Genomic DNA, 12,786 nt, shown 5'->3' with positions numbered 1-12,786 from the left:
ATGTACTCGTCGTCAATGCACTATCAAAGTCACCAACTTACAATTGTTTACCATAAAATTGCTCAACATAATCTCTTCCATGTCTTGTCATTTGTTATGAGATGTTTTGTGAAAGGAAAACAACATAAAACGCCACTACCAATTCTTGGAGAGTCCAATAATTGAACAAGAGGAGATACAAGTCTGTTAATTAAGTTAGAGTTACTATCTGGTTTTGACAATTAAACATAAACAATTAGTTTGACCTTAATATAGTAGTTATTACCAAGACAAGAAATGGTCAATTCATTAAAATAATCAAAGTGGGTTGGTTATTATTATTTTTTTTTTTCGAACAAACGGATTTTATTCACTTCTTAAAACCACGAATACACGCACCAAGTACTAACAAGTAGGTTTCTTTCTCTTCCCGAAATTTTTTGGTTTAAACATTTCAACAACCTGCATGGTCCGACTTTTCTTTTTTATTTTCAATTTAAGAACCGGAATTAAGACAATTTTTCTTTTCACTTTCATACCTTTTTTAAAAACATTATTATTTAATTCAATGTCTAAATTCTTTTATAAATAGGGCCCCTAAAGGTCTTTCATCTGTGAAGAAGACATAGCTCCCAATTAGCTTGAGGAACATGGCCAACTATAATTCTCTTCCATCACCAATAGCCAAAAGGTATTCGTTTTTCTTTTCCATAATGCTCTTTAATTTCTTCTTCCTCCTTTTTTTTTTTTTTTTAATATATAATAATATAAATATAAGGCTCTAGTCTTTTTCTTGCTTTCAGCAAAATTTCATTCACTCTTTTAATTTATTGAGTTGAGTTGTTGTGATAAAAGAAATCGGTAGAAGAAATCAAAGAGTACAACTTTTTAAGTTCCAGAGTAGGCATTGTATCTTGGAGATATACTTTCATTTTAACTGTTTACACCAAGTAGGATAAATTAGTGTCCTAAAAATAGTTTCCTGAAAGAGTCCTAACTACTCCATTGGATTATTTTCAATATTTCTAGAACACCTTTCACACAAAACAAAATGGAAATAATAGTCTAATTGTACGTGTCTATTCATATTTGACAGGCTTGAAGGTAAAGTAGCACTTGTAACAGGTGGTGCTAGCGGCATAGGAGCAGCCACGGCTAGGCTTTTTGTTCAACATGGTGCAAAAGTTACTATTGCAGACATTTAGGACAACCTCGGAACTTCCTTAGTACAAGAAATTGGAACAGAACACATAATATTTGTCCATTGCAATGTCGCGATTGAATCAGACGTTCAAAATGCTGTTGATGCAACAATTGCAAAATTTAGTAAGCTCGACATAATGTTCAGTAACGCTGGTACAGCGGATAAGCCAAATTCCAGTACTATCTTAGAAGTAGATTATGACATAATTAAGAACGTGTTTGATGTAAACGTTGCTGGCTCGTTCTTCTGCGCGAAACATGCTGCTAGAGTGATGATTCCAGCCAAGAGAGGTTCAATCATCTTTACAGCAAGTGCTGCCACAGTGGTCTTTGGTCTTGCTCCGCACGCGTATGCAGCTTCAAAAAGTGCAGTTTTAGGGCTTTCCAAGAACATCGGAGTAGAATTAGGAAAGTATGGAATAAAAGTTAACTGTGTTTCTCCTCATTACGTTGGCACACCACTTACGCTGAACGCGCTCGGTATAGATGAGAGACAAATAGCGGAGAAATGGTTCGCCGAAGGTGGAAATTTGAAAGGAGCTTTACTAGATGAAGAGGAAGTGGCAAAAGCAGTATTATACTTGGCAAGTGATGATTCCAAATATGTGAGTGGTTTGAACTTAGTTCTTGATGGTGGTTATAGCACTACAAATGTGGCTATAATAGAGGCCCATAAAAAAATATTTCCGTCAGCGACTACCCATCAGAGTCCCAACGAAGCAGTGTAATTTTTTTTTTACTAAAAAGTATATGTGGGGATGAATAATTATCAGTACGATTTCTTTCAGCATCTATCTGCTATATAGAACGTGTGTGTGACGAAATGTTTCTACTTTTCAGAATTATATACTTGTTCTTTAGTAAAATGCAAGCAAAGTTAGAATTGGCTGAGGGCTTCACCACACTTGGTCTTGTCCATTAATTGTGGATCAACAAGGATGCCACGCCACCCTTTTATTCACACATTTAGTCTTGTGGATGTTGGGATATATACTATTAATCGTAGGTACCAAGACATAGAATCCAAAATAAATTTTTGAACCAAAATAACCCATTAAAAAAAAAAAAGAATCAAAATAAACTTTCGTGGTAAAAGGACCAAAGTGTAGTTTTACACTTAAGTCCTTTTACACAGATTTTGTGCGTAAAAGATGTTAAATATAACCGCTCCTTCCCCACCACTGGTCCCCCACGATCAAAAGGAAAAAAAAAAAAACAGCCATTAAAGGTCGTTTTCTTGTTGATTTTCGAGGTCCCACGCGAACAAAAACATCATTTTCTTGTTGATTTCCAACCCAAAAGTCAATACTTTTGGTATATTGAAATCTAGGAACAAGTTTTTTCGCAATAAAGCGGCGTATAATTCAGTTCAAAAACTCAAAATCAAAGCTTCAATCTAGGTATTTTACTATGATTTTTCTATTACATTATTAACCTAAGCATTACTATTGTGTATTATTTGCGGATATGGACAAAAAAAAAAAACTTTTACGCACTTTTTTTGTGCGCAAAATGGGCTGTTTCTGCCCATTTTGTCTTTTTTTTAAATTTTTTTTTATTTGTTTATTTGTTGTTAATTTGTTAATTGTTTATCTAGTATTTGTTAATTGTTAGATAAGTTATTTCAATTGTTAGACTAGCTAATTATTTATTTAGTTTTTGTTAAGCCAATTGTTTATTTGTTAATAATTTGTTAATTATTTGATTAGTTAGGTAATTGTTTATTTATTAATTATATGCTAATAATTTTTTAATTATTTGATTAGTTAGTTAATTGTTTATTTATTAATTATATGCTAATTGTTTGCTAGCTAATTGTTAATTTTTTGATTTGTTAATTATTAATCTTTATATCTTTAATTGTTAATTCATTTATTTGCTAATTAGAAATTGAAAATCCTTAGTTTAGGATTTAATCCTTTGTATAATTTTCGGTAAAAGATTACATAACTAATACTACGTATTAGAGATTAATTAAAAAAATAATGATTAATTTAAAATGCCTAAAAAATATACCACTTTAATCCTTACTTCATGTATTAATGATTAATTTAAAATGCCTAAAATAGATAGGACACCTCGGAGTCGGGCCTTTCGACAACAGAGGGGTACTTTATCTACAAACATGAAAGCATAGGTCCAAAGATGTATGGGATGCGTCGGTATCCTCTGGTAGAGTGGTCCATACTCGTTTGGGGGAGCCGTAGGATATTCTAGAGGCTATTCCCCCACATCCTCGTGTCATAGATATACTACGTCGGGGCGGTATCTACCGGTGCATTGAGGTTGGTCGGCTTGTCCACGATAGGGCTCTAGTGACGGCCATGATTGAGCACTGGCGACCGAAGACCCATACATTTCATCTCCGCACTGGCGAGGCTACCATCACCCTGCAAGATGTCGAGGTGATTTATGGTCTACATATTGATGGACAGGCATTGTATAGAGTGGAGCCTCATGTTCAGAGTATCCTAGGTGAGTTGACTCAGGCTCACCGATTTCTTGCCTCGCAGGGATATGCGTGGACGGAGTTGGTTGTTGCGGTCCTCCCTCCATGCTCACTCGCGCCTCGTACATCTGCAGCATCCGATTGGCGAGGCGACGCCTCAGGTTGATGTTGACCGACGTACTCTCTTATATCTTCTCATCATATTCGGGGGCGTCATGTTCCCGAACACGTCGGGTGCGGATATGAGCATGAGGTATCTGCTCTTTATTGAGGATCTAGACCAGCTGGGATGTTACAGTTGGGGCGTCGCTGTCTTGGTTTACATGTACAGAGGATTTAATCGAGCCTCTATGGGCAAGAGGCTTGAGGTGCTGCATTTAGCCCTCTTCTTCAGGTAATATATTTAAGTGTGTTTAATAAAACACTAAATATATTTTTTTGAAACGACGACTGATAAATAATTTTTTTGATGACTATGACAGATATAGGTGTGGACTAGGTTGAGACCTTTTCAGCCCATAGCTGCTCACCCTCCCGATGACTATGTTGCTGAGGATATACCATTCGCGCAAAGATGGTCGCAAGGCCGTACTACATGTGTAGAGATGCACCATGTCATTCTCCCGTTTAGGGATCAGTTAGACCGCATGACGGCGCCAGAGGTAAGTTTTTTTTATTTAACATTAGTTTGTTATTTTTATTAGTCTTTTATTGTTAACTAGTTGAATTCTTTTTATTGGCTTTCATATGGACGTCGTATGATCAGATTTTGGGTCAGCTGCCGATGTTTTGTAGGGCTGGTGAGCACATGTGGATGGCACGGTGTCTATTGATCCATATGGACATCGTTGAGCATCATGCGCCCGACCGCGTGTTACGACAGTTTGGGCATGTACAGAACATACCCACGGCTACACGTTGGGAGCACACCCACTATACCAGGGACGAGCGTTCGATCGACAATGTGGCATGGCAGGTGCGTATGCACCAGGAAGTCGATGCATGGAACACGAGGATGATGACTCTAGCGACGGTCGTACATGACACTCCGGTCCATGAGTACATGTCGTGGTATATGCATATCACTCGCTCCTTGATTGCCAACCCCTTGACGCCTCGTCCTGATGGCCGAGGATATGCATCACTCTCAGGAGCGTATGAGGCGCTAGTAAGTTTTATTAATCTTAAACTTAATCCATCGTCTTATTATGTATTACTTTACGAATTTATTCAATTCTTAAAGTTTGCAAATATATGCAGGTACGGATGACTTTGATGATACGCCATGAGAGCATTCCCCGTACGGAGTCCACCGACCCTGGGATAGCGGCATATGCAGCATGGATAGTTCAGCTTACCGACACTGGTATGACACGGGCACAGGAGTGGCATCGTGTCGATGAGGATGTTCCAGAGCCTGTACCAGAGGGTGGTAGGGCTGATAAAGGTGGTCGGGCTGGCAAAGGTGGTCGGGCTGGCAGAGGTCTAGTAGATGAGCCTGATGATACGGCCCCGTCGCGTCGGCACGGTATATTCCATCGACTTCTTCTTCCAGGACATCGACTTCACAGAGACCTAGATATACGCTAGAGATGTTCCCACGTTATGATCCTTGGTCATCATTTCCACAGTGCCGCAGTGATCTACGTATAGGAGAAGGAGATGAGGACATAAACTTGGATATTATTTTCGATGACTACTTTCTTCGTTCTACGTACCGAGCCTACGCACCATCTCGCATCTCCTCGCCGGGCCGCTCAAAGAGCCCTCTCACATGCCATCTCAGGAGCCCATCGACACACAGGTTTATTTTTTTTACAATAAATTAATGTATTAATTAATTATTTTATTAATCTAAGCTGAATTATTTATATGTATTATAGGTTCATTCTTCTGCGCCTGTGGACCCGTCTCCTCTTGTTCAGATTGACCTGTCTCCACCTCCAGCTACAACTCCAGGTAGCGCTCAGGAGACCATTGAGGAGCTAGTTAAGGAGCCCTCTGACCAGCCATCTCAGGAGGCCGTCGACACACAGGTTTTTTTTTTTTACAAAGAAATAATTTATTAAATAATTGTTTGTATGTTATTTCATGTTTAGTTTATGAAACATTAAATTGTTTATATGTTATTTCAGGTTCATTCTTCTGCTCCTGTGGTCCAGTCTCCTTCGATTGAGTCATCTCCTAAGGCATCTAATGAGGCTACTCAGGTGGAGACCGCCGCCGTCTCCCACAAGAAGCATATTTTCACCCAGGGCCTGAAGAAGGGAAGAAAGGATGATCATGGCATAAATCATCCTGTCATTAAGAGGAGGCGAGAGGATCCTGATGATAGTGAGGGTGGTGTGGTTAGGAGGATCCTTAGGCCTTAGGAGATTGTGTATTTGTAAATAAAATGTACATTTTATGTTAATATTATATATATTTTTGGGTATTATTTTTTTAATGATAATTAGTTATTTTAGTATTTATTGTCGATTAATAATAACTCGTGCGACGTCCTATATTAATTAGAACCCTATAATGACGATCTAAATGTATATGTATAACAAGTTTTCAAACTTACTTTGGAGCACTTTACAACCCCTAAAACGACGATCTAAATGTATATGTATACTTGATGTAATGAGTCGATATTATTGTAAACTAAAAACAATATTAAGTTCTATATAAAATATTCATATTCCGGTGTTTTGAAACGTGACTAATTTTCGGTCAAAGTATGGAAAAAAGCCTAATTTTGAGTTTGATTTCCAAAGAATAAAGGCTGGGGTCCCGCGGGGGGGTTCACGCACAGATTCTGTACGTGAAAGGACCAAACTATAAATGTACACTTTGGTCCTTTCACGCACAGATTCTGTACGTGAAGCCTACTTTGGTTTTTTTTTTTTTTTTTTTTAACGAGTTAGTTTGGTTCCAAATATTTATTTTTGGGTTAGAAAAGTCTTGGGCTCATTAATCATGTGTTTGGATTTTAAATATAGTATTTATTATAGAACAATTAATTGAATTTTTAATAAAGAGCTAAATAGATCATGTACTGGTATGTGTGTCCTTTACTTATATAGTAGATGATTTAGTGTATAGAGTCTAGCTTATACACGGAAGATTAAATCATCGGTTCTTATAAGTATAAAGTTTATGTTCACAATCTATGATGAAAATTGGATAAAGTTATCGATATGATTGTAATTATCTTTATTATGGGAACGGTATAGGTTCGACTTCTAGTGCTAGTACATTTTATATATATTGAACGGACCAAGCAGAGATTAGTGTTTTTGTATGAATATATAAAATAAATTTTTTAGTTCATTAAATGTACTTATACTCTTAATCTTGATATAATTATTATGATCAATGTGATTTGTTCATTATTTTTATTTATCAAAGGTACAACCCAATTGTGAGTCAATGTATTCCTGATACGTTGGACAGTAACAAATAACATTTGTGAAATAATAATTAGTTGATAGAATTCATGTGTTGACTTTGAAATTGATGATACCCCTTTATGGATGCTTACAAGTTTTTATGTGAAAACCCTGCAAGTGGATTTTGTATCCGTCACATGAACTAAGTTAAGCGGAAGTATAAAGGATTTAATTAGTCACTGAATTAAATTATCAGTAATTTAATTTATTTGATTGGTATATGTAATCTTAACATAGGGAGTTAAATAAGATTTAGTGAAAGATTTTGAAATTAAACTGAGGAGTGCAATTACAGTTTTTTGTCCGGGGGAGGGATTAAAGGAATGCCGTATGAACTGTTTAGAGGATTCACCAAGATGACCATGCCTTGCTGCAACATGCAAGTGTATCGTAGCCATTATTTGCCACAATCGAAGCAATTTCAATTCTCAGCTGCAACATACAAAGCAGTCTCACCCTCTTTGTTTTGCTTACATAACAAATCTTTTATGCAATTTGTTATCAAACTTCTCAACCATTTGTTTCACCTTTCCCAAATTTCTTGCTCTAGCTGCAAGATGCAGCAGGGAATCAATATCCTCGTTTCCCTGGTGAATTTGAGTGGATAACTTATATGATCATTCAAACTATAGCAATTTATCCATTAAAGTCATGTTATATTCTGTATCAATGCTCAAGTTCTTTCACTCATGTCTTGCCAGTGAATCCTTACTGCTTTTCCTCTATCCACAAAAGCTCATTTTCCTCTCCGTTGCAATCTGAAAACTTTTCTGTTTCTCCATTATTTCTCTAAAGCTCTTCGATTTGCTCCATCGCTCCATTTCGAAAACTCTGTTGTTTCCGATTGTTGCATCCTGGAAACTAACCTATTTCTCTATGATCATAAAGAATTCAAGCCCCAAAATCTTAATAGATCTCTGGGTAAATTTCATAGATGGTCACGTAACTATCACTTTTTTTCTACCTTATAAGTCATTTAACTATGTTTTCTAACACGAAAATCACATAACTAACATTTTTTTCACAAATTCACATAACCATCATTTTTTTCTCCAAAGTCATTCAACTATATTTTCTAACACAAAAGTCACAAAACTTAAAGCTTACTAACACAAAAATCACACCTTACGGAAAATGCAACTTCCGATGGGTAATATTTTTTATTTCTTTCTATTTTTAATCTAATAAATACAAACTCAATAAAAAAGAATTGACCCGACCCAAAAGCCATATATAAATATTAAAATATTATAGTAACTGAACCAATCGTTTCCCCCAAATATATGATCCTTCTCTACAAGGGCTCTCAAGCCAAAAATGGGTGGAAATAAAGTGTTCATTCTAGGAATAACTTTTTTCAGTTTGATAATGTTACACTTCGCCTTTTCGCATACTTTAAGGTTTCATCTTAAGTCAGTTGTTGTAAGCTTGTATTGGGAATCATTTGGGAAGTTGTGTATGAGTATTATGAGTGCATCTCGGAGTTATATAATTCCTTAAACATGTTTGAATAAGATTACAAACGTTAGACGCTAAACGAATCGGAAAGAATACATTTCGTCGGAAAAATCGGAAGAGGGAGTTTCCACGGTTGGTTTCACAGTCGTGGAATATTCCACGGCCGTGAAAAAGGAGGCAGCCACCACCGTGAATTGGCGGCATTGGGGTGGAGCCACTGGAACAATTTCATGGCCACTTTCACGGCCCGTGAAATAATTCACGGTCCGTGAAAGGAATCGTGAAATTGAGGCACTAGAACTTTTTCCTTTCTGTTATAAATTAGGGGCCACAACTTAGGGTTCAATTATTTCACAAAAACAAATCCTTATTGATCCTATAAGCTCTCTCAAACACCCCAAATCATTCCAAACCAATACAAGAAAAGATGAAGCTCTAAAATCCCCAACTAGTTCATAGAAAGTGGTTGTTCTTGCTTCTGCTTGGAGTTGTGGTGATTTTTGTCTTGAAGAAAGTTGTGTGTGGCTAAAGTTCTTCAAGTATAAGGTATGTTCTTCATCTTATTACTTATGTTGAGTTTATTTGGAGGTTTAATAAGTCTTAAAGTGAAGAGAGTCATGGTGGAGAATTCATAAGTTATTAAGTTGAAGTTGATGGTTATGGATTAATTTTGAAAGGGAGTTTTGGATTGATCTAAGTGTAATTTGAATGTAATATCTTGGTTATAGTATTGTTGATATTGTTGTTTTGGGAGTTGTTTTGGATTTTGGTGGAAGTAGTTGGTATAGGGGAAATGCTGCCTGATTTTCGTTAGCTCTCCAGTTAATTTAGTTTGACATTATGAGAGTTTCAATGACTTAACCTTAGAATGAATCATCTTGAATGTAGATTTGCAAGCCCGGGAGGATGGAGGTTGAGTAGTTAAGTAGACGACGAGGTATGTTAAGGCTGTCCCTTTCTTTCTTTTGGCATGATCACATTTATACGCATATATACGAATGACATCCATAATGACTCAATTCCTAGAAAAAGGATAAGCTTATGTTCTTGACTCTCTTATGACGTTATTGACTCTGTCTCATGATTATTGATCTTTTTTGTGATTGTTAATCTCATTTTATAGTTATTGTTCCTTCAAGGTGAGATATGTCGTCCATGTTAGCTCCATAATGATAATCGGAGGGATAACGACCTTACATCACTCCGATAGAGTTGTAATGTTTCTTTGAGCTCTCATGCATGCTTTATATATATATATATAAGGAAAGCATGCATGTCATCTGCCTTAAGAGGCATCCAGATGTACAGGTTATTTCTCTCTTATCTTATGTTATTTTTCATGTCTTTATTATGTTGATCTTCATGTCTTACATACTCGGTACATTATTCAAACTGACAGGCTTTTGTTTGTGGATGCTGCGTTCATGCCCACAGGTAGACAGGAAGACGGTTCAGACCCTTAGGCTGCCTTCTCAGCATTTGTATAGGAGCACTACACTCGTTCCAGAGTTGTTGCTCAGCTTGATATGATTCTTTTATGTACATTTGGGCATGGCCGGGGCCGGTCTCATCCTTATTATGTTATACACTCCAGTAGAGGCTCGTAAACAGATATGTATAGTTAGATGTCTTATGACCTTCTCGGTCCATATTTTGTTATATCATTATTTGATAGCCTTGTCGGCTTGTATACTTAAGTTTAGCCTAATGATGTATATGTATATATATATTTTGGGATTGAGTCCTTTAAAGCTTATGATTTATTAGTTAGCATTATCAGATATGGTTATGAAATGCATACATGTCTTGCGGTGCTCGGTAGATTAGCTCTGGGTGCCCGTTATGGCCCTCTGGTTGGGCCGTGACAAAAGTGGTATCAGAGCAGTTCGTCCTAGGGTCGTCTACAAGTCGTGTCTAGTAGAGTCTTGTTTATGGATGTGCAATGCACCATACTTATAAACAGGAGGCTGCAGGATATTTAGAAAGATTACCTTTCTTTCTCATCTTAGATCGTACGATAGAGCCATGTTATAAGGATTTCTTTTTCCTAACTACATGCTATGATTTCGCATGCTCGTGACGGGAGTATCGGCCCGTAAGGCAAGTCGGTGATCGGTAGAGAGCTGGACCGGTACCGCCGGTAGAGGTTGAGGAGGGCGAGCCCAGAATGAGGTTCCATCTTGGTCCTCTCATACTCGCCTCGCTCCGAAGATCACAGAGGAGCTCCGCCCCAAAGACTCCCGGGCCTTCCTCCACCCCGATGCCTCAAGCCAGGAGATAGAGAGGCTATTCGGTTGTTGACCCGGCTAGTAGCCACTCGTGCCCGCATTAGGCACGTGCTTTATGTGATAGGGCTGTTAGTGCCAAAGTTTGAGATTTTATTAATCTAGACCCTTCAAAATTCTTTGGATCGAAACCAGATGAGGACCCACAGAATTTCAGATAATGATTCAGTAGAGTTGGCTTCCTATAGACTACAAGATGTTATTGTTCATTGGTATGAGACCTGGGTGTCGTCTAGAGGAGTAAATGCACCTTCACTCGTATGGCAGGAGTTTACAGATGCCTTCCTTCGGTATTATTTTCCTCCAGAGATTCGACGGGCTCGAGCTGATAGGTTCTTGAATCTTAGACAGGGATATGAGTGTCTGGGAGTATAGTCTTCATTTTAATTCATTGGCTAGGTATGCCCCAGCTATGGTAGCTGAGATGGAGGATCGGTTTTAACGATTTGTGAGTAGATTGGGGCCACATTTGATTGATGACTGCATGATGGCCTCATTTTAGACAGGTATGGATATTTCTCGCACTCAGGGGCACGCTCAGAATCTTGAGGAGCGTCAACAGCAACGGAGGGTCGGGCATGAGCATGATAGGGGTCATAGTAAGAGAGCCAGATCTTCAGGTGATGTTAGTGAGTTCAGAGTGGGCCAGAGGCAGTAGTATTCTAGGCATTTAGGCCATTCAGCGGCTAGTGCACCTCCGCAGTTTGCAGGCAAGAGATTTGATCGACCTACTCATTCACAACCAGGCTAGGGTTCCAGAGCCTCAAGTTCTCGATAAAGAGATGAGACAGGACAGATGAGGCTACCTTTACCACGATGTGCTACGTGTGGTAAGTTACATCTTCGGACGATTGTCGCTTGGGTTCGTATGTTTGCGCGCTGCTCGCGGTCGGCCGTGCCATATTATGTGTGAGTGTCTATCGAGGGGTGGTAGAGGTGTAGTTCAGCCTGCCGTATCAGGAGCTGGTTTGTTATCATTTGTACGCCCTTTGGGGCAAAGCTCTCGCACATCGCCAGGCCGCTCGTAGGCAGGGGGGGAGTGTCCGGCCCCTGCGTCCTCGAACCACATTTATGACCGGCCGGTCAATGATCTCGAGTTTTATCTCGAGTTTTCACCTGATGTGGTTACAAGTATACTATAAGTATTTCTCATAATGTATATGCGTTGATAGATCCAAGTTCTACATTATCGTATGTTACTCCTTTTATTGCTGGTCAGTTTGGGTTGAAACCCGATTCGATTAAATCTTTTGAGATGTCTACACCCGTTGGTGATCCAGTGATAGCTAGATAGGTATATAGAGATTGTGTAGTTATAGTATGTGATCATCATACTATGGCAGACTTGGTTGAATTAGATATGATAGACTTTGATGTCATTATGGGTATGGATAGATTGGCCCCTTGTTATGCTATTGTTGATTGTAGAATGAAGATGGTTCGATTTCAGTTTCTAGGAGAGCCAGTTCTAGAATGGAAGGGTAATACAGCATCGCCAAGAGGTAGGTTTATTTCCTATCTTAAGGCAAGGAAGATGATTGCTAAGGGTTGTATTTATCATTTAGTCCGGGTTCGAGACGTAGAAGCAAAACCATTGACTCTTCAGTCTATTCCAGTAGTTAATGAGTTTCCAGATGAGCTTCTAGGTCTTCCACCAGAACGGGAGATTGATTTCGCCATTGATGTATTACCAGATACTCAGCCAATATTTATTCCTCCTTATAGGATGGCGCATGCTGAATTGAAATAATTAAAAGGGCATTTAAAGTACTTCCTTGAGAAAGGCTTTATCAGGCCTAGTACATCGCAGGTAACTGCAAATTTTATTTGCGAGGAATAAAAGATGGCTCGTTACGGTCTAGATTGACGTAGGATCAGAATAAGGTGACGATAAAGAATAAGTACCCGCTTCCGAGGATTAATAATTTAGTTGACCAGTTGCAAGGTGCCAGATATTTTTCAAAGATATATTTAAGAT

The 12,786-nt window shown here is 38.3% G+C and overlaps 1 protein-coding gene across 1 annotated transcript in view; it reads left to right on the top strand.

Moving 5' to 3' along the window:
• The first annotated feature begins 541 nt into the window (after positions 1-541).
• The window catches only part of LOC132040129 ((+)-borneol dehydrogenase 1-like), a 71,635-nt gene continuing 59,390 nt past the window's right edge, over positions 542-12,786 (top strand). Inside the window, exon 1 of the mRNA XM_059430745.1 lies at positions 542-670. Within this exon, the coding sequence (XP_059286728.1) occupies positions 630-670 (41 nt within the window). The 5' untranslated portion in view covers positions 542-629. The remainder of the gene's footprint in view (positions 671-12,786) is intronic.

Source organism: Lycium ferocissimum, chromosome 12 (assembly GCF_029784015.1).
Source record: "Lycium ferocissimum isolate CSIRO_LF1 chromosome 12, AGI_CSIRO_Lferr_CH_V1, whole genome shotgun sequence".
Lineage (NCBI taxonomy): Eukaryota > Viridiplantae > Streptophyta > Magnoliopsida > Solanales > Solanaceae > Lycium > Lycium ferocissimum.
Note: the sequence above shows the minus strand (reverse complement) of the source record. Positions and strands in the feature narration are given on the sequence as shown.